Consider the following 21,100-nt stretch of genomic DNA (forward strand, 5'->3'; position numbering starts at 1 on the left):
ACTCTTTCACATTTAAAACCCTATAATTATAGTTCTTTAAAACACTATAGCTAGATTTGAATAAAGCAAATTTCTTTTAAAATAAATGTAATAGGTTACTCCATATAACTATAGGTTACGCGTCTATGTTTATCTAGATAACAAAAAGGAGTTTAAAAATCGAATAAAAGTTTAGTTACATATATAATGAAGTAGGCCTACATGCTGGAGAGAAAAATATCACAAAAATCAGTCAATATTAAAAAAATATATTTTTTTTCTTTTGAAGAATGTTCGTTTGATGAGTCAATTTGTATAAATGGACATCAAACAAATAACAAAACTTTAGCTACACAATTGCTATCATTAATTTCAATTTAGCACCTTCTAGGAATTGAAGGGTATAAGCTGAAACCTCTTCATTTAGCTGCAATCAAGCCAACATTGCAAAGGTATAATATTTTTTTCGTTGAAGAATATTAGTTTTGAATCATTAGATTACGTGAAAGGTTTTTTTTTCTCGAATTCATCATTAGATTATGTGAAAGTTTTTTTTTTTTTGCTCGAATTCAACAAGAGGAGTATTGGTTTCTAATTGGTAGTTTCTATAGCGATTTTCAAGTGTAACAAAAAGTATATTTTTTAAAAAAAGATTGGTATGACGTGAAATATTTTTCTAAAAAATGTAAATAAATTATTCGAAATGGGATTATTTTTTAAAATATAATGTAATTTTAAAAATAAAAAGATAAGATACGTTTAAATTTTAGTAGAGAGTTTTTAAAATTATTATAATAGAAGTCATATCATATATAATCAAGAAACCGAAATCCTATGGAATATTTACATAAATATCCAGCCAGATGTATTGTTTACTTTTTAGAGCTAATATACATTGATAATATATTGACAACATACGATTATACACATATTATATATAGATTATATATACATCCTTTAATTTTTTAATTTAAGTGGTTGGGTAAGCACTTATTTAGGTTGATTAGATAAAGCCAAAAGAAAAATATGAAAGAATTTGAACCAAACACTAAAAATATAAATAAAGTTCTAATGTGGACAATTTCTATTAAAACTCATCCTTTTATAGCGAAATAAATTATTTTTTTGTAACAAAATAAAAAAGACAAAAAATAAGATAAAAAGAAAATAAATATAGAAAAAAATGTATGAAAAATCTAAAAACCAGAAATAAGAGATGACAATGAATTTCTTCTTCTGTTTCATCTTTGTTGAGTATAAAAATTTGAAAGCTGATCTCATCGATTTCAAATATTTTTTTCAACTTAAATACATAAATTATAAGATAAGAATATTTTAGAATTTTTTTTTTATTTACATTGTGTTTCGTTTTTAAAGAAATCACTATTACTAACAAACTGATATGATATTCGAATGTGAACTTAAATGCAATTTGAGTAGTTTGCATTGAGGTTAAGCCAAGTATGATATCGAGAAAAAACTATTTGGCAAATTTAAGATAATATATGCAATGTTATATAATAACAATTAACTAATTTAACATTTAATGATTCGAAGAACAAAAAATATGTATGCATAACATATTAAAAATATAAAATATATGGCTAGAGATATCGATAAACTCAAAACGGAGTCATACTAAAATAAAGTTTCACCGGCTAAAGAATTATTTAAATTTTTAGATAGCCGATTAAAGTGAATTTTAAATTAAGGATAATATCTTCACTTGCATCATTATAAAGATAATCATTATTGAAATATATATATAATGTTTTAGAAATATATAATCATTATTATAATATATATAAAGTTTTAGAAATTGAAATTTCAAAATAGAAATATTTTTTAAAGATAAAATCATACCAAATAAGAGTTCAAGTCGTAGTATAAGAGTCACGTCGTAACCAAAGAATCGTTCATATTGTGTCAACCTTTGTGCTTTGGCATAAATACGAGTTATTCACTTTGTGGCTATTTTTAGGTTCCAATGACACCAATGAGAATGGTGCAAAAATAAAATTATCACTACGAGATTTGAGAAAATGTTAGTCTTTTTTATTTAGTGTTTCTTAATTAATATCTAACGATTATCTATAATTATCTAGAAGGTTTAAATTTTAAGGTTATTTATATATAATTCAAATAACTCAGATATTTAACATGGTTAATGTCAAATATCAAAATAGAGTCATACTAGGGAAAAAAAATTCATTAGCTAAAAACTTTTTTAAATGTTTAGATAGCCGACTAAAATGAGTTTTGAATTAAGAATAATATTCACTTCCATTATTATAAAAATAATTATTATTGAAAAATAAAGTATTAGAAACTGAATTTTTAAAATAGAAATATTTTTTGAAAGATATCAACATACCAAATAAGAGTTCAAGTAATAGCAAAAGAGTCAAGTCGTATCCAAATAGTCCTTCATAATCTCAATCTTTGATTATTTTGCCATAAATATGAGTTATTATTTTATTTTCTGACTATTTTTAGGATCCAATGACACCGGCGAGAATAATACCAAAAAGAAAATGAAATTATAACTAGGAGATTTGAGAAATAGTTAATCTTTTTCACGTAGTGTTTCTTAATTAATATCCAATGATTATCTATATTTATCGAGAAAATTTAAATTTTAAGATTATTTACATATAATCCAAATAACTCAAATATTTGACATGATTAGTGTCCGCGTATTCGCGCGGGCTAATACTAGTATACAAGAACGAAAAGATGCAGTAAAAGAATACAAAAGGAAAAAGGTACAGGAAATGAAGACAATGGTTTAAGTGGGAACCGGATATTTTGTGACCGAGAACGAATGGCTGCCAATTGTCTTAATTCTCAATCATATATAGCTGTTCAGTTATTCCACGTTTCCTACCACACAACACAGTCGTCGAATGATTAATACTAAAACGTTAGATCATTACAAACTCACTTTCAATACTACTCTATTAAGGAACACACAAATTAAACCGTACGTGGGCCTGAAATACTCTTCTAGTCTTTCTTCTTTTTTACACACATTCGAACACGCAACACTTCATACCAATGGCAGAAGCTTCAAACTTCCTGGCAACTCAAAGGTACTCCATTCAATAACATTCACTCCTTTTTTTCCTTTGATTTTTTCCTTCTCTATAAGCAGTGGCAGAATTTCTTTAGGGGTAAGACCTGCGTACATATTACTGCTAAATCCCACCTGTGGGATTATACTAGTTCGTTGTCCTTATCGGCTGAAAACATTAGAACTTACGTTAGATTGCACGTAAATCATAAACAGAGAACTTACGTTCTTCGTAGCGGAAGCGAAAACGGATGAACCGCCGCTGGAATTACTAGTAGGTGGTGGTTTTCACGGTGTGTTGGAGCAACCCTATTTCACAGTCTAAACTCTAGTCTGACTTTAAAAGAAGACTAAGTGTAGGAAAATACTGCGCATTCTGTATTTCTAGAAGTACACCGTATGTGTGCTTGTATAGGGATAGCTAGGGTTATAATAATTACTAAAATTACTGGACTTTGACCTAATGGACCCTAAGAGCACCCCTTATAAATGGACTCTATTTCCTACCTCGACAATGGCAGATTTGAAGAGGTTCAACATAACTCACTATTGTCTAGCTCGGGCTCTATATATATCTTTGTGTGAGTAAGATTGAGCATTATTTTTTCTTATATATGGTTTCAAATTTGTTATCAGGATTGCAGTTGTGACTGGAGCCAACAAAGGAATAGGACTAGAAATATGTATACAGCTAGCTTCAAAGGGGATAGTGGTGATCTTAACAGCTAGAGATGAAATAAAAGGGGCTGAAGCTATTGATATACTAAAGAAGTGTGGCCTATCTGATTATGTTATTTTTCATAAGCTTGATGTGACTGACCCTTCTAGTATTGCACAACTCAAAGATTTCATCAAAGCCAGGTTTGGCAAGCTTGATATCTTGGTAATTTCCACTTCCAAATTCCTCTTCGATTTTAGAAAATTGGTTTCACTTTTTATAAGAAAAAGAACAAATGAATGTACCAGTACTTTATACCATCAGGTTAAGGTGAGCTGCTAGTACATGCAATTGTCTAATATATATAAATATATGTGCTTCAAATTGAGATTTGCATTCTTAATCTCCAATTTTTTTATGTTTGGTTAACTAACAGTTCATGATTATGCTTAACCATTATGTAACATAATATATACTGTACATCATTTCTGAACAAACGTACCAGGTGAATAATGCAGCAGTTATTGGAGTGCTTATGGATAAAGATGTTACAATTACAAGTCCAGAAGTAAGTGATTATATCACATCAATTCTTCTTTTGCTTATAGATATTCCATTGAGTTCACATATTAATGATACCATACACACTAAAACGCTATGTTGTGCGGACTCTTTAAAATGCACTACTTTTGGAGGATCTGACACGCATCCGATAACATTTTTGGAGGGTCCGAGCAACATAGCTAAAAAGTAATGAATTACTGTAATTAATGTCTCTTTCACCCACTCCACCAAACAAAATAAAAAGTTTCTTCTACTGCAATTTTATGGTCCTGTGAATTTCTTCAGCACATTCTTTTATCCATTTGAAATGAATCTTGTGTTGGTGATGCAGCAAGACTTATTCGTTGAGAAGATAAAGGTAGCAACTCAAACTTATGATGTAGCTGAAGAATGTCTAAAAACAAACTACTATGGGCCAAAACAGATGATTCAAGAATTATTACCTCTACTTCAAAGTTCTGATTCACCTCGTATTGTCAATGTCTCCTCCTTTGCTGGAAAGTTAGAGGTATTTCATCTAATTACATACCAACTTTTCTTAGTTTAGAGGTATTTCATCAAATTACATGCCAACTTTTCTTAGTTGTTAAGATGTCTCAAGCAGTGACAGAGGCACGATTTTCGCTAATGGGGTTAAAAAAAGGAAAAAGTTAAAAAAAATTAAAAGAAATTGTAGCTAGTGGGAATTGAACAAATGACCTCTCACAAAGATTTTGAACTCCTTTGACCACTAAACTATGCTTTTGGGTTGTCTCAAGAGGATTCAAAACATAGTATATAAATGTGAAAAACAGATTTTGCCTTGTATATACAATGTAATTTTCGGCGAAGGGGGTGAACCCTTTCCGCCACGGTCTCAAAAAAAACGAAAACATAACAGTTTACTTGCATTGTCAGTGTATAAAACGTAAACTTTAATACACATATTCTACTATTATCATATATGTCATAGTACTCTTACAATTTTAGAGAATAGACAAATCTTCTGACTGTTTTCATTTTGGCACAATTGAATGTTGTTTCAGCATGTACGCAATGAATGGGCTGTAGGAGTGTAAAGTGATGCTGAGAATTTAACAGAAGACAGAGTGGATGAGGTTCTGAATGCTTTCTTGCAAGATTTAAAGGAGGGTTTGTTGGAAAGTAAAAACTGGCCTCTGATTTTACCTGCATATACACTATCAAAATCAGCAGTGAATGCTTACACAAGAATATTGGCCAAGAAATACCCAAGTTTTCTCATCAACTGTGTTTGTCCAGGCTATGTCAAAACTGATATGACTATCAATTGTGGCAAATTGAGTGTTGAAGAGGGTGCTGAAAGTCCTGTTTGGATTGCTCTTTTACCTGAGGGAGCTCCATCAGGAAAGTATTTCAGTAGGAAAGAGGTGTCACCTTTCTAATCAAATTGGCAATCTAATGAGTTGGTTGCTGCGTATGCACTTATATCATACTGTAGAAATTGTAATACAAAGATTAGTAATTTTGTCCATATGTTTTATTGTTGTGAATGTTTGGTTAATGAGATATTTTATATGTGATATAAAAAGTTTATAATTTACTCTTATTTCTAAAGTAAAAAGATAAAGTTAAAGTTATTTTCAGTCTTCTAGGTGTTTTATTTCCGTAAAGCTAATCTTTTCATGTTGGATCTGGAATAACAGCTTCATAGGTCTGTAATTTTATTTTTTCAAAGAAAAGAAATTAGAGTTAATTTCTTCTTATTAATGCTGTAAAGAATAGTATGGTTGTGATGAGAGTACAAGATTACATACGCAAGGAGAACTGGACTACGCCGAAAACTAGCTAGAGTAGAACCAGACATTTGTTCTAAAAAATACTTGGGAAATAAATTTTAAATTTTCACAATTTTTTTCATCCTAATATTACATGAAACTACTATAGTTGCCGTGTAATAATAAATTGATTAAGTAATTAAATAATTGAATTAATGTAAATTGTCAATTAAGTATACAAATTTCAGCTATACGTATTACGTAATACTATGAATAACTACAAAATGAAAAAAATCATTAGAATCCTGCATTGTTAAATCGACGATTGTGGAGATCAAAGATTCAATAACTACAACAATTTTAAACAGAATAGCAAAAACGTCAAAGACATCTTTTACTAGAATAAATATTTAATAGCTCATCCTAAGTGAAATGAAATATTAAGATACTCCTTTTGTATTTAGTCTTAAAAGTTCAAAATATAAAAAGAAAAGCAAAAATTAATGTGAAAGAATTCAATTGCAAACATCTTGTCTATATATTTTTTTTGTTAATAACTATAACAAACAGAGCAAAACATCTTGTCTATATTTTATTCAGAGAGAAAGTTAAAAAAAAAAAAGAAGGGAAAAAGGGAAAAAAAAAACAAACAAAAAGGAAAACCATAAACCCTAGGGAGCTAGACGCACCAGAGGTTCATTTTTCTCAGCCAAAACGAAGCATCAACGATTGACAATATCAGATCCTTATTTCTCAGTTCATCTTTCTACTATTCCTTATAGCTGTAAGTGTAAAGTCTTCATACTTGACACATCAATCTATCACCTTTAAAGATTAATAGTCTATCAAGAAAAGATCCAAATTTAATACCCATTGAGCTAAAAGGATTCAATCTTTATATATGCTTCGGATTAACTTTGCGCATTTTAATCTGGGTTTTGATTAATGGGTACTGCAAGTTGGTGATTTTTTCCCTACTTTTTGAGCTAAAAGGTTAAATTTTTTATATTTGCTCTGGATTAATTTTGTTAGTGTTGATTTTTTGTTGATTCTCTGGGCTTAGTAATAGTAAGGTGTTCTGTAAATTGGTGAAAATTTGTTATTTGTCTAACCCCAGTTGCTAATTGATACATTTACATGAAAACTCTGTAATGTGAGTTTTGGTACGTTGTATACTTCATTGCATTGATAGAAATTGTTAGGATTTTGAAAATCATAAGATCCTATAAAGCTACTATTTGGAAAGCAAGAGTTATATCTTATATGATACACTTGTTGTTCGTGAGCTAAGGGAATTCACTAGTGGGACTAAGCTTCTTTATTCAGTAGTGACTTGTTTTTCTACTTCTTCTTTAATTAAGGATGTCTTGGTGAAGAAAGAGGTACTTTCTGTGGCTTCTTTCCCCATCGAAATGGCCGTCTTTAACTCCGAATTCTGGAATTTAAAAGAGGCCTTTTTTGAATATTGATAGTATCTGAAGGTTGCATACTTCTTTAATACAGTATTTAGGATTCTGAATCCGGATGGAAGATTGCAATTGCTTTTCCAGGAAAACAATGGGCACAGAAACTCATACTGTTGCAGTTCAAATTAATTCTCGATAAAAATTTTGAGAGCTATCCTTATTTTCTCCATTTAAGTAACTGATGATTGCAACCAGATGACTTGATCTTGCATTAGTTTCTTGACATGTGCACTCGCGATTCAATTTGCAATAATCTTTCTTTGAAATGGTGAAAATAAGGATAGACCTAGTGCTGAAACAAATAGTTTTATTGGAAAGTAAGTCCGTCATGATGTGTTCACAGTAGTGAGTTAAGTAATTCAGCTTCAAGATTAACAAGTCTTTGTGCAAAGAAGTATGGGTTACAGTGTGTTTGGTTTATTCTCAAAAATACTTATGGTTTATCAACCGAAAAAAGGGGAAGTCAATAGATTGAGATGCTTATATTCGCGTGTATCTGATAAGTTTTGTTAGTAGAAACAAATATTATGTATATTATGTGATGCGGGTTCTGAAGGGAAAGAGACGAGGGAGAAATACCGTAGTGTCAAGGATCCTCTGCTCTAACCATAATTCGATTCACCAAAAGAGCGAAATGAAAAAAGGCCCGCTGTTGGGATCCTCGATAAGGGAGTGTGGTGGTGAGGGGGTTACCATATTCAAAATAAGAAAAAAAACAAAAGAGGAAATCTTCAGGTTTATCAAGGCTTTTGTTGCTTGATTTTTTCTTCCTCTGATCACTGACCCACATGTTGAGTTGCTGGTGTACTGCTGTACTTCACATAATATTATTATTATTTACACTAAATTTATTTGAATATTGTTTACACCTATTGGTGGAATTGGTGTTTTAGTTTTGTTGCTTGTGTTATGTCTATTTGGGGATGGTATTGTATTTAACTTTCTCATTTCTATCACAGAATCTTCTCCAAAGATGGCTGCATCTTCTTCTTCACGGTTGGTTCGTGGTAAGGGGCTTTACATTCTTTGACTGCTAAGATGGAGCAGTATGCTATACATTTGTATGAGACGGAACCTGTATCTCACTTTTTTTCAATGACGTGACAAATATGTTAAAATGCCAGTGATCTCTCTCTCTCCCTTTCTCTCTTTTCCTTTCCTCAAGGGAAAAGGTGATGTAGTTTCAAGTAGATAAACTAAATGAAACGAGTGAGGGAAACAAATCGGAGTAAGTTTTAGAGGTTATAGGCTGAGATACTCCTTTGGTTGATCTGCAGAGAGGTAGTTTACATTATTTCTCTTTGGGAGATGCTCTAATGAACTCAGTTAGATTTTGCATGTACGTCTCATAGTTATAATCCACACAATGAACTCATTTTATATTTCTTGCATGGAGCAGCTCATAAACAGGTACTACACGTTTGTCTCTAGTGATAGAATGTATTAGTTACTTGTCAGCCCTTTTTTATTTGTCATTTTACCAACTAATCTGTCCATTCAGGTGGGGTTTGATATCAAAATCTTCGAGCAGTGACTGTCATTTACGTTCTTTACAGCATAGCAGGCAGAACATAGATATATAGTTGTAAAGGAAGGGTTTTACCCATTTAAAAGATAAAGTCTAGATTTTTATGAAAGTTATTCTCTTGGGCTAAGAAAACTTCTGTTGAATCGATTTGCTTCATCCCAAATTGGATATCCTCATTGTCCAAAGTGATGTTTATGCGAGACTCATTTTCTACTTGATACAGCTACCTTTTTTCTTGTTTCTTTTTTCATATTCTTTAAAGAAATAAATTAACTTGTGGCCTCTAGCTTAGTCCTATAATTGCATTGATACGACACATTTACACCTATCAACTTATTTAATCATTTTTTAAGTCACACACGATAATTTAATTTGGAAGAAGGAATTAATATGGTTTTTATCAGCCAAAGTCATCAACAATTCTGCACGAACACAACCTTGCGAAATGTTGTTCAATATTGATGGTTTTATGCGCATTAGGAAGCCCATTAGCAACTGCAACAGGTTATTATGCTAACTATACCAGCTTATTGCATTCACTGCCTTACTGTGCTCTAATCCGCATTGCCTTATAATCAGCTGTTCCTTATTTCCTTGTCTGTATGCATGACCTGTGCTTTAAACATGTGTGATGAAACTGCAGTAGTGGGCCGTTCATTGTTCAGTGGCCTCTGCAACAATCCTGATGGTTTAGTAAGATCAACACACGAGATGAAGTGCAGTCATTTGTTACAGGTTAGTCTGCTCTGCTATTTCAATCACCCCCCCCCTCCCCCCCCCAAAAACCCGATTCTTTTTTCCGGTCCATTTGCAATGTCCATCAGCCATCGATCATGAAATATGGATGTTGCGTGCATTTTGTCAATGCATGCTTATAATGTAATAGTGCAAGTCACATAATTTATTCTTCACATTAAGAAAAACCCTTCTTACTAATAAAAAATATGAAATGCTTATTTTCATTAGAGAAAGTGCCTTAATAACATCACATGGCTAAAAGTTTATATGAAAAAGGTCTTGAATCTTATGAGTTAACTCTGCTATGTTGAGTAAGATTTGAATTATCTCATGTTACAATTATGATACTAAAGTTCTTTACTTGTTTTTGGTCCTTTCAGCAACAAAGGACCTTCATACAGATGAGGACGAATCTGAAAGTGGTAGACAATTCAGGTGCAAAGAGAGTGATGTGCATCCAAGCACTGAAGGGCAAGAAAGGAGCAAGATTAGGAGACACAATAGTTTGCTCAGTGAAGGAAGCTCAGCCAGGTGGGAAAGTGAAGAAAGGAGATGTTCATTATGGTGTTGTCGTTCGTGCTGCTATGCCAAGGGGCCGCTGTGATGGGAGCGAAGTAAAGTTTGATGACAATGCTGTGGTGCTTATCAACAAGCATGGTGAACCGATTGGAACCAGAGTTTTTGGTCCAGTGCCCCATGAGTTGAGGAAAAAGAAGCATGTTAAGATTCTTAGTCTTGCAGAGCATATTGCCTAAGGTCTTAACCTCTTGCTTCTCAGGGTAGTTCTACCGGTGATTATTCTGTCGCTTGGAAGCTGAATGTCGCATTTTTGTGGGAACCCACCTTCTTGTTCACAAGCTGCAAAACATGCTTCTTTTATAATCATAAACATTTTGACCTGTACATATAAATGTCGGCGCTCAAGGCACTGTGCTGTCTCTTTTCCTTTCCCCAGTTTTGGTCTGGAGTATGATCTGGATCCAGTGCTCAAGGGACAGAGTCCATAAACCGACTTGAAATAGAGACATCACTAACACAATTAGTGACTTCTCAATTTTCATCCTATTGGAACTTAAATTAATACTAGTACTAGTATGCTTTCAGAATATCGATAAGTTATAAAGCTCTAAATGCTTTCAGATATAATTAACTTGTTTTAGTTGGGGTTTGGTTGCAGCATGATGGACTTGTTGTACAGTTTGTGATATTGAAATTAAGAAGGAACTTTAAGAGTGACATTGGAAGTGTGATTGTGAAATTCTCATGCTTAAAATAACACCATCTTTACGGGAGTCCCCCATTGAAAGTAGAATTTGAAAAGGAACTTTTAAATATTTGTCCATCAATTTCTTATCACAAAGTACTTTAATGATCATTTTCCCATTATAAAATACTTGGATATGTAGACTCTTTATTTTTTAGTTCTTGTTTGTCACTTAGAGCCCACTTGGATTGGCTTGACCAGTTTTTAAGCTCTTTTTAGATTTTTGGAGTGTTTGACTAACAAGAAAACTGCTTAAAAAAAAGTTAAAAAGGGCTTAAAAAAAGCCAAAAGCCACAAGTTGGCTGACCCTAACTTCTCCGTTTTTGGCTTAAAAGCCATCTTATTTTGACCAATGAAATTACTTACTTGTCCCTTATAGCTTTTACTAATCCCAAAACTACCCTCATCAAATAAATCCTAAAACATCGAACTACTCCCACTTTCTTCATTTTTGAAGCCTCTGCTCATCTTCTTTCCTCTTCTTCTCCTTCATCTTCACTTGTTCAGTATTTTCACTCAAGTTTTCAGTGGAAATCAATCTTCTTTATATGCTTTTTCTTTTGAGGTATGAGAATATTCAGATTATCCCAAACATGGTTTAAGGCTTTGCATTTAAAAAAAAAAAATGGTAACAATCCTTTTTGCAAGTTTTATGTTTGGTGATGGTCCGCCTGTGTAGAAATCGATGTTTGGCAGAATGTTATTGTCACGACCCAAAATCTAACCATGGTCATGATGGCGCCTATCGTGTTACAAGGCAAGCCTATTTCTCAAAACATTACTACTAAATCAATTATAAAAATTTAATAAAACAATACCAACATTTGAATTTCTCATAAACTAAATCAACTCTAAATATAATATAGAAACTACGGAAACGAGCCCCAAACATCGGGGTGTCACTAAGTCATGAGCATCTAAAACTATGAACTAAGATATATAAACTGTCTAACTATCCAAAAGAAGAAATGACAAGAGGAGTAACAAGGTCCTGCGGGCGCTAATAGCTACCTTGCAGTCTCCAAAGATAGCCGGCTTGAACTCAACGATCGCTGCCTTCTAACTCACCTGGATCTGTACATAAAGTGCAGGATGTAGTATGAGTACAACCGATTCAGTAGTAACAGAAATAACTAAGGAACTGAGCAGTAGTGACGAGCTAAGCAGAATAATCCAATTATTATTTTCACAATTAAGTACAAACAAGAGTAGACATGTAATTTCATAAATCAGTAAGACTACAAAGAAAATTAATAGGTAAATGCAACAATAACAAAAGTAAATGCAACCTCACAGCAATGTCACTCCATCACTCAGCACTCAACGCTCAACACTCTGCGCTCACTGGGGGTGTGTACAGACTCCGGAGGGGCTCCCAAAGCCCAAACGCTAAGTACGGACAACTCACGTGCCATCATATCAATACCTGGATCCGCACGATCAACTCACGTGCTACGCGGACAACTCACGCACTATGGTATCAATACCTGGACCCGCACGGTCCACGTGCTACGCGGACAACTCACGCGCTATGGTATTAATATCCTCACAACAAGGCCCTCGGCTTCACTCAATCATGTGCCTCACTAGCCTCACCATCATCAACAAATAAGGGAATACAACCCACATCAAGTATCACATCATATTAGCAAATAATAGAGACTGAGGTAAACACGTACAATAATTTATTATGACTGAGTACAAATAATGTGAGCATGAATAAATCCTAAGCATAATCTCTAACATGAAGGCAGACAAGTTCAACAACAAGTAACTACGTAAACACAGATGATGGCCATGAGGACTCACGGGACGAACCAAGTTTCAATCCCTCGAGGTATACACCCACACGCCCGTCACCTAGCATGGGTATCACCTCCAAACAGACACATGATATCAAATTCTCTGGGTTTATACCTTCAAAGCCAGAGTTAAAATTGTTACTTACCTTAACAGCGTAAAATCTTACTCCGGGATGCCCTCGTCTCTGGACTCGGTCTCCAAAAGCTCCGAATCTAACCAAAAATCAGAATACTACTATCAACATAGTCTAAAGAATCAAATTCCATAATAAAAACTACATAAATATGCCAAAAATTCAAAATCGGCCAAAACCCGTCTCCCCGGGCCCACGTCTCGAAATTAGTCAAAAATGGCAGAATAATAAACCTCGTCCTCTCCCGAGTTTAACCATATAAAATTTATCAAAATCGGACTCCGTTTGGTCCCTCAAATCCTCACTTAAACTCTCCAAAACTCAAACCCTAACTCCCTCAATTTCACTTTGAAATCATCAATCAAATCCCAAAAACGAAGATGGATTTATAAAATATAACTAAAACTGAGTAGAGAACACTTATCCCAATCCTTATGGTGAAAATCGCCCCCAAAAGCGCCCAAATCCGAGCTCCCCAACTCAAAATATGACCGAATGAACAAACCCTCGTTTTATATATTTTTCTGCCAGCTATTCTGCCTCGTTTCTCATGCCAAACGATCTCGAAACTCGCTTTTTATGCCTCCAATGGATTCCTTGTGAAATTCTAGTCACGTTAGGCTTTTGAATCACTCAATTTGACCTTATAATGAAGGAGATATGTTGGTTTCAATAATTGCAATTAGTGCAGATTTTTAAATACGCCGTCAGTGACAATTTCATAATTAATCTGAAAAATCTGGCAACCTAATTCTTAGTAAAATGACCATAAAATCCTCATACGATGTCCAAATTCGACGATTCTTTTTGCGACGGGTCCCTAATTACGATACGGATCTAATGCTTCAATCAAAAAGGAAATAGAAGCTCAGGTTTTCAATATGATATCATTTATGCTTGCAGAAACGATGTCGAAACATAGGAAAAACGAGTGTAACACAACCCAAACCTATCCGAAACTCACCCGAGGTCCTCGGGACCTCAACCAATAATTTCAACAAGTCATATATCACTACCTGAACTTAGTCGAACCTCCGAAACACCCAAAACAATACCAAAATACCAAATCAACCTCGAATTCAAGCCTAAGAACTTCTAAACTTCCAAAATTCGCCGACGACGCCGAAACCTATCAAACCACGTCCAAATGACCTCAAATTTTGCATACACGTCACAAATGATACTACGAACCTACTTCAACTTCCGAAATTCCATTCCGACCTCGATACCTAATTTTCCACCGCCAACCAAAATCGCCAAATTTCTAACTTTCGCCAATTCAAGCCTAATTCTACCACAGACCTCCAAATTACATTCCGGACACACTCCTAAGTCTAAAATCACCCAATGAGTTCGTTTATTCATAAGTCAACTTCCGGTTGACTTTTCTAACTTAGCTTTCTAACTAAGGGACTAAGTGTCTCATTTCACTCCAAAACTACTCCGGACCCAAACCTACCAACTCGATACAACTCAACACCGCTGAACAACACATAAAGAATCAGGAATGAGAGAAACAAGGCTATAACTCTCGGAACAACTGGCCGGGTCGTTACATCCTCCCCCTTTTAAACAAACGTTCGTTCTCGAACGTGCCAAGAGTTGTTCTCAAAACCATCAAGAACTCTCTCCGAACCCTAATGGCACAAAACCAATCCGTAAGGACTGAATCCTTCTAACTCAACCAAGCTACGTTGACCACCAAAATCCCAAGGACATTGGCACAAAACACCTGTAGAACTCATTACCTCATACACACCCAAAAAACTAATCATACCCATTTAAGGGTGGCATATAGGCCGGGGCCGGTCCTAAGTGGGCTTCGCGGGCCCGGTCCTAAGTAGGCTGGTCCTAAGCGGTCCCGAGCTTCGCGGACTTCTTGTTGGAACCGGCCCGGGACCGGGACCACGAACTAACGGTCCCGGGTTAAGTGGGCCGGTCCCGGGCCTAAGCGGGCCCAAGTGGGCCCAACAGATACTTTCAATTTTTTTAATTTATTTTTATAAAAGTTAGAGAAAAAAAATGGTAATAAAAATATCTAAGGCAATTCCTTGTAAATTATATTATAGAATTGTCACCTAAATTTTTGAATTCAAATTTAAAGATAAAAATATTGTAAAGAGATATTCAAAGCAATGCGTTATAATATATATAATATATATATATATATATATATATATATATATATATATATATATACACACACACACACACTATACTATACTATATATTCGATATATATACATATCTTAAGATGTATATATAGTATATATATAAGCTATATTCGATATATATAGATATATACTATACTATATATACATCTTAAGATATATGCTATATTATTTGTGTGTGTATATATATATATATATATATATATATATATATATATATATATATATATATATATACACACAATATTATAGTATATATAGTATATTATATATATAAGCTATATTCGATATATATACATATCTTAAGATGTATATATAGTATATTATAGTATATATATAAGCTATATTCGATATATATACATATCTTAAGATGTATATATAGTATATTATAGTATATATATAGTGTAATATATATATAAGCTATATATATATATATATATATATATATATATATATAAGAAAAGGTGTAATTATAAAAACATTGGGGTTAAAACGAAGTTGGGGGGGGGGGGAGGGATTAAATGCCTATTTATAAATAGCCAACGGCTATTGTGGCAGGTAAAACGACCATATTTTAAATGCCATAAAGGCTATAATGTGGCAGATTCTTTTTTTAAAAACATTTAGCCCTTGGGCCCGGATAGGCCCGTTTAGGACCGCTTGAACCGGCCCACTTTCCAGCCGGTCCCGGTCTCGCGGGCCTCGCCTATGGGACCGGCCCACTACCCAGCCCACCTCCCCACGGTCCCGATCCTATCCGGTTAGAACCGTTTAGGCCCACTGCCCATTTGGGCTTGCGGTCCTGGGCCGGTCCTAACCGGCCCACATGCCACCCTTATACCCATTACTATGCCGATCCAACCTACTACCAAGATGTCCTATCTATCCGAGTTCCTTTTGAATTACCTTCAAATTAATACTTTGCCCCGCCATAACACCACAATCCTCAACCCAGCCTCACCACACGAGACCCATGCATAAAACCACACCGCCCTAAGGCTCATAAGCCGCTGAATACTCTCTTAAATATCCCCAAAAGTACCACAAGCGCGCGCTCACAAAATCAACACCTTAGTGCTCAAGCTACAGTCAAAACCCGACGTCATGTCCTCCAAACTGGCCCGACATCAACACACAAAAATCACATCTCGCACCTTATCCAGGGAATCACAAGCCGTCGATGCACAACTGATACCGAGCGTCCATGTGCACATATGAATACATGGAAGGAATTCAAAGAGTTACACTTCAAGCTGAATCAATACCGCACGAAAAGAATTCAAGAATGTGAAGATTTCCTAAAGGTTCTGCAGCCTCTCGAAGATAAGTACAGACGTCTCCGTACCGATCCGCAAGACTCTACTAAACCCGCTCATGACTCGTAAGACCTATGTAACCTAGGCTCTGATACCAACTTGTCATGACCCAAAATCTAACCATGGTCATGATGGCACCTATCGTGTTACAAGGCAAGCCTATTTCTCAAAATATTACTACTAAATCGATTATAAGAATTTAATAAAACAATACCAATATTTGAATTTCTCATAAACTAAATCAACTCTAAATATAATATAGAAAATACGAAAACGAGCCTCAAACATCGAGGTGTCACTAAGTCATGAGCATCTAAAACTATGAATTAAGATATATAAATTGTCTAACTGTCCAAAAGAAGAAATGACAAGAGGAGTAACAAGGTCCTGCGAACGCTAACAGCTACCTTGCAGTCTCCAAAGATAGCCGGCCTGAACTCAACGATCGCCGCCTTCTAACTTACCTGGATCTGCACATAAAGTGTATGATGTAGTATGAGTACAACCGACTCAGTAGTAGCAAAAATAACTAAGGAACTGAGCAGTAGTGACGAGTTAAGCAGAATAATCCAATTATTATTTCCACAATTAAGTACAAACAGGAGTAGACATGTAATTTCATAAATCAGTAAGACTACAAGGAAAATTAACAGGTAAATGCACAACAACAAAAGTAAATGCAACCTCACAACAATGTCACTCCATCACTCAGCACTCGCACTCAGCACTCAACGCTCAACACTTTGTGCTCATTGGGGGTGTGTACAAACTCCGGAGGGGCTCCCAAAGCCCAAGCGCTAAGCATGGACAACTCACGTGCCATCATATCAATACCTGGATCCACACGGTCAACTCATGTGCTACGCGGACAACGCACACGCTATGGTATCAATACCTGGACCCGCACGGTCAACTCACATGCTACGCGGATAACTCACGCGCTATGGTATTAATATCCTCACAACCAGGCCCTCAGCCTCACTCAATCATGTGCCTCACTAGCCTCACCATCATCAACAAATAAGGGAACACAACCTACATCAAGTATAATAACATATTAGCAAATAATAGAGACTGAGGTAAACATGTACAATAATTTCTATGAGTGAGTACAAATAATGTGAGCATGAATAAATCCTAAGCATGATCTCTAACATGAAGGCAGGCAAGTTCAACAACAAGTAACTACGTAAATACAGATGATGGCCATGAGGCCTCACGTGACGGACCAAGTCTCAATCCCTCGAGGTATACACCCACACGCCCGTCACCTAGCGTGAGTATCACCTCCAAATATTCACATGATATCAAATTCTCTGGGTTTATACCCTCAAAGCCAGAGTTAAAATTGTTACTTACCTTAACAGCGTAAAATCCTACTCCGGGATGCCCTCGTCTCTGGACTCGGTCTCCAAAATCTCCGAATCTATCCAAAAATCAGAATACTGCTATCAACATAGTGTAAAGAATCGAATTCCACAATAAAAACTACATAAATATGTCAAAAATCCGAAATCGGCCAAAACCCGGCCCCCAGGCCCACGTCTCAAAATCAGTCAAAAATGGCAGAATAATAAAACTCGTCCTCTCTCGAGTCTAACCATATAAAATTCATCAAAATCGGACTCCGTTTGATCCCTCAAATCCTTACTTAAACTCTCCAAAACTCAAACCCTAACTCCCTCAATTTCACTTTGAAATCATCAATCAAATCCCAAAAACGAAGATGCATTTATAAAATATAACCAAAACTGAGTAGAGAACAGTGAAAATCGCCCCCAAAAGCACCCAAATCCGAGCTCCCCAACTCAAAATATGACCGAATGAACAAACCCTCGTTTTATATATTTTTCTGCCAGGTATTCTGTCTCGTTTCTCATGCCAAACGATCTCGAAACTCGCTTTTTATACCTCCAATGGATTCCTTGTGAAATTCTAGTCGTTAGGCTTTTGAATCACTCAATTTGACCTTATAATGAAGGAGATATGTTGGTTTCAATAATTGCAAATAGTGCAGATTTTTAAATACGCCGTCAGTGATAATTTCGTAATTAATTTGAAAAATCTGGCAACCTAATATTTAGTAAAATGACCATAAAATCCTCATACGAGGTCCAAATTCGACGATTCTTTTTGCTACGGGTCCCTAATTACGATACGGATCTAATGCTTCAATCAAAAAGGAAACAGAAGCACAGTTTTTCAATATGATATCATTTATGCTTGAAGAAACGACGTCGAAACATAAGAAAAACGAGCGTAACACAACCCAAACTTATCCGAAACTCACCCGAGGCCCTCGGGACCTCAACCAATAATTCCAACAAGTCATATATCACTACCTGAACTTAGTCGAACCTCCGGAACACCCGAAACAACACCAAAACACCAAATCAACCTCAAATTCAAGCCTAAGAACTTCTAAACTTCCAAAATTCGCCGACGACACCGAAACCTATCAAACCACGTCCAAATGACCTCAAATTTTGCACACACGTCACAAATGATACTATGAAACTACTCCAACTTCCGAAATTCCATTCCGACCTCGATACCTAATTTTCCACCGCCGACCAAAATCGCCAAATTTTTAACTTTCGCCAATTCAAGCCTAATTCTACCACAGACTTTCAAATTACATTCCGGATACACTCCTAAGTATAAAATCACCCAATGAGTTCGTTTATTCATAAGTCAACTTCCGGTCGACTTTTTTAACTTAGCTTTCTAACTAAGGGACTAAGTGTCTCATTTCACTCCAAAACTACTCCGAACCTAAACCTACCAACTCGATATAACTCAACACCGCTGAACAACACATAAAGATGCAGGAGTGGGGGAAATAAGGCTATAACTCTCGGAACGACATGCCGGGCCGTTACATCCTCCTCCTTTTAAACAAACGTTCGTTCTCGAACGTGCCAAGAGTTATTCTCAAAACCATCAAGAACTCTCTATGAACCCCAATGGCACAAAACCTATCCGTCAGGACTGAATCCTTCTAACTCAACCAAGCTACGCAGACCACCAAAAACCCAAGGACATTGCCACAAAACACCTGTAGAACTTATTACCTCATACACACCCAAAGAACTAATCATACCCATTACCATGCCAATCCAATCTACTACCAAGATGTCCTATCTATCCGAGTTCCTTCTGAGTTACCTTCAAATTGATACTTTGCCCCACCATAACACCACAATCCTCAACCCAGGCTCACCACACGAGACCCAAGCATAAAATCACACCGCCCTAAGGATCATAAGCCGCTGAATACTCTCTTAAATATCCCCAAAAGTACCACAAGCATGCGCTCACACAATCAACAGCTCAGTGCTCAAGCTACAGTCAAAACCCGGCGTCTTGTCCTCCAGACTGGCCCGACATCAACACATAGAAATCACCTCTCGCACCTCATCCAGTTAATCATAATTCGTCTATGCACAACTGATACCGAGCGCCCATGTGCGCATACGAATGCGTGGAAGGAATTCAAAGAGTTACACTTCAAGCTGAATCAATACCGCACGAAAAGAATTCAAGAATGTGAAGATTTCCTAAAGGTTCTGCAGCCTCTCGAAGATAGGTACTGACGTCTCCGTACCGATCCGCAAGACTCTACTAAACCCGTTCATGACTCGTGAGACCTATGTAACCTAGGCTCTGATACCAACTTGTCACGACCCAAAATCTAACCATGGTCGTGATGGCGCCTATCGTATTACAAGGCAAGCCTATTTCCCAAAATATTACTACTAAATCAATTATAAGAATTTAATAAAACAATACCAACATTTGAATTTCTCATAAACTAAATCAACTCTAAATATAATATAGAAAATATGGAAATGAACCCCAAACATCGGGGTGTCACTAAGTCATGAGTATCTAAAACTATGAACTAAGATATATAAACTGTCTAACTATCCAAAAGAAGAAATGACAAGAGGAGTAACAAGGTCATGCGGACGCTAACAACTACCTTGCCGTCTCCAAAGATAGCCGGCCTGAACTCAACGATCGCCGCCTTCTAACTAACCTGGATCTGCACATAAAGTGCAGGGTGTAGTATGAGTACAACCGACTCAGTAGTAATAGAAATAACTAAGGAACTGAGCAGTTGTGACGAGCTAAGCAGAATAATCCAATTATTATTTCCACAATTAAGTACAAACAGGAGTAGACATGTAATTTCATAAATCAGTAAGACTACAAGGAAAGTTAACAGGTAAATGCAGCAAAAACAAAAGTTACTGCAACCTCACAACAATGTCACTCCATCATTCAGCACTCGCACTCAATACTCAACGCTCAACACTCTACGCTCACTGGGGGTGTGTATAGACTCCGGAGGGGCTCCCAAAGCCCAAGCGCTAAGCACGGATAACTCATGTGCCATCATATCAATACATGGATCCGCACGCTCAACTAACGTGCTACGCGGATAACTCACACGCTATGGTACCAATACCTGGACCCGAACGGTCAACTAACATGCTACGCGGACAACTCACGCGCTATGGTATTAATATCCTCACAACCAGGCCCTCGGCCTCACTCAATCATGTGCCTCACTAGCCTCACCATCATCAACAAATAAGGGAACACAACCCACATCAAGTATCATAGCATATTAGCAAATAATAGAGACTGAGGTAAACACGTACA

At 35.8% G+C, this 21,100-nt stretch overlaps 1 protein-coding gene and 1 pseudogene across 2 annotated transcripts; both read left to right on the forward strand.

Annotated features, from left to right (window-relative positions):
- The first annotated feature begins 2,859 nt into the window (after window positions 1–2,859).
- Window positions 2,860–5,838, forward strand: LOC107796435 (short-chain dehydrogenase/reductase 1-like; annotated as a pseudogene).
- Window positions 5,839–6,583: 745 nt separating this feature from the next.
- LOC107796434 (large ribosomal subunit protein uL14mz) lies at window positions 6,584–10,980 on the forward strand. Of its 2 annotated transcripts, none has more exons than XM_016619199.2 (4): window positions 6,584–6,794; window positions 8,436–8,483; window positions 9,648–9,739; window positions 10,123–10,980. In XM_016619199.2, the coding sequence occupies exons 2-4, from the start codon at window positions 8,450–8,452 to the stop codon at window positions 10,495–10,497; spliced, it is 501 nt and encodes a 166-aa protein (XP_016474685.2). In that variant the 5' UTR covers window positions 6,584–6,794; window positions 8,436–8,449; the 3' UTR covers window positions 10,498–10,980. The 2 variants fall into 2 exon arrangements, with proteins under 2 accessions (XP_016474685.2, XP_016474686.2); XM_016619200.2 differs by lacking the exon at window positions 6,584–6,794 and adding an exon at window positions 6,835–7,003.
- Window positions 10,981–21,100: the final 10,120 nt, after the last annotated feature.

The sequence above is a fragment of the Nicotiana tabacum genome, chromosome 19 (genome assembly GCF_000715075.1).
Source record: "Nicotiana tabacum cultivar K326 chromosome 19, ASM71507v2, whole genome shotgun sequence".
Classification (NCBI taxonomy): Eukaryota; Viridiplantae; Streptophyta; class Magnoliopsida; order Solanales; family Solanaceae; genus Nicotiana; species Nicotiana tabacum.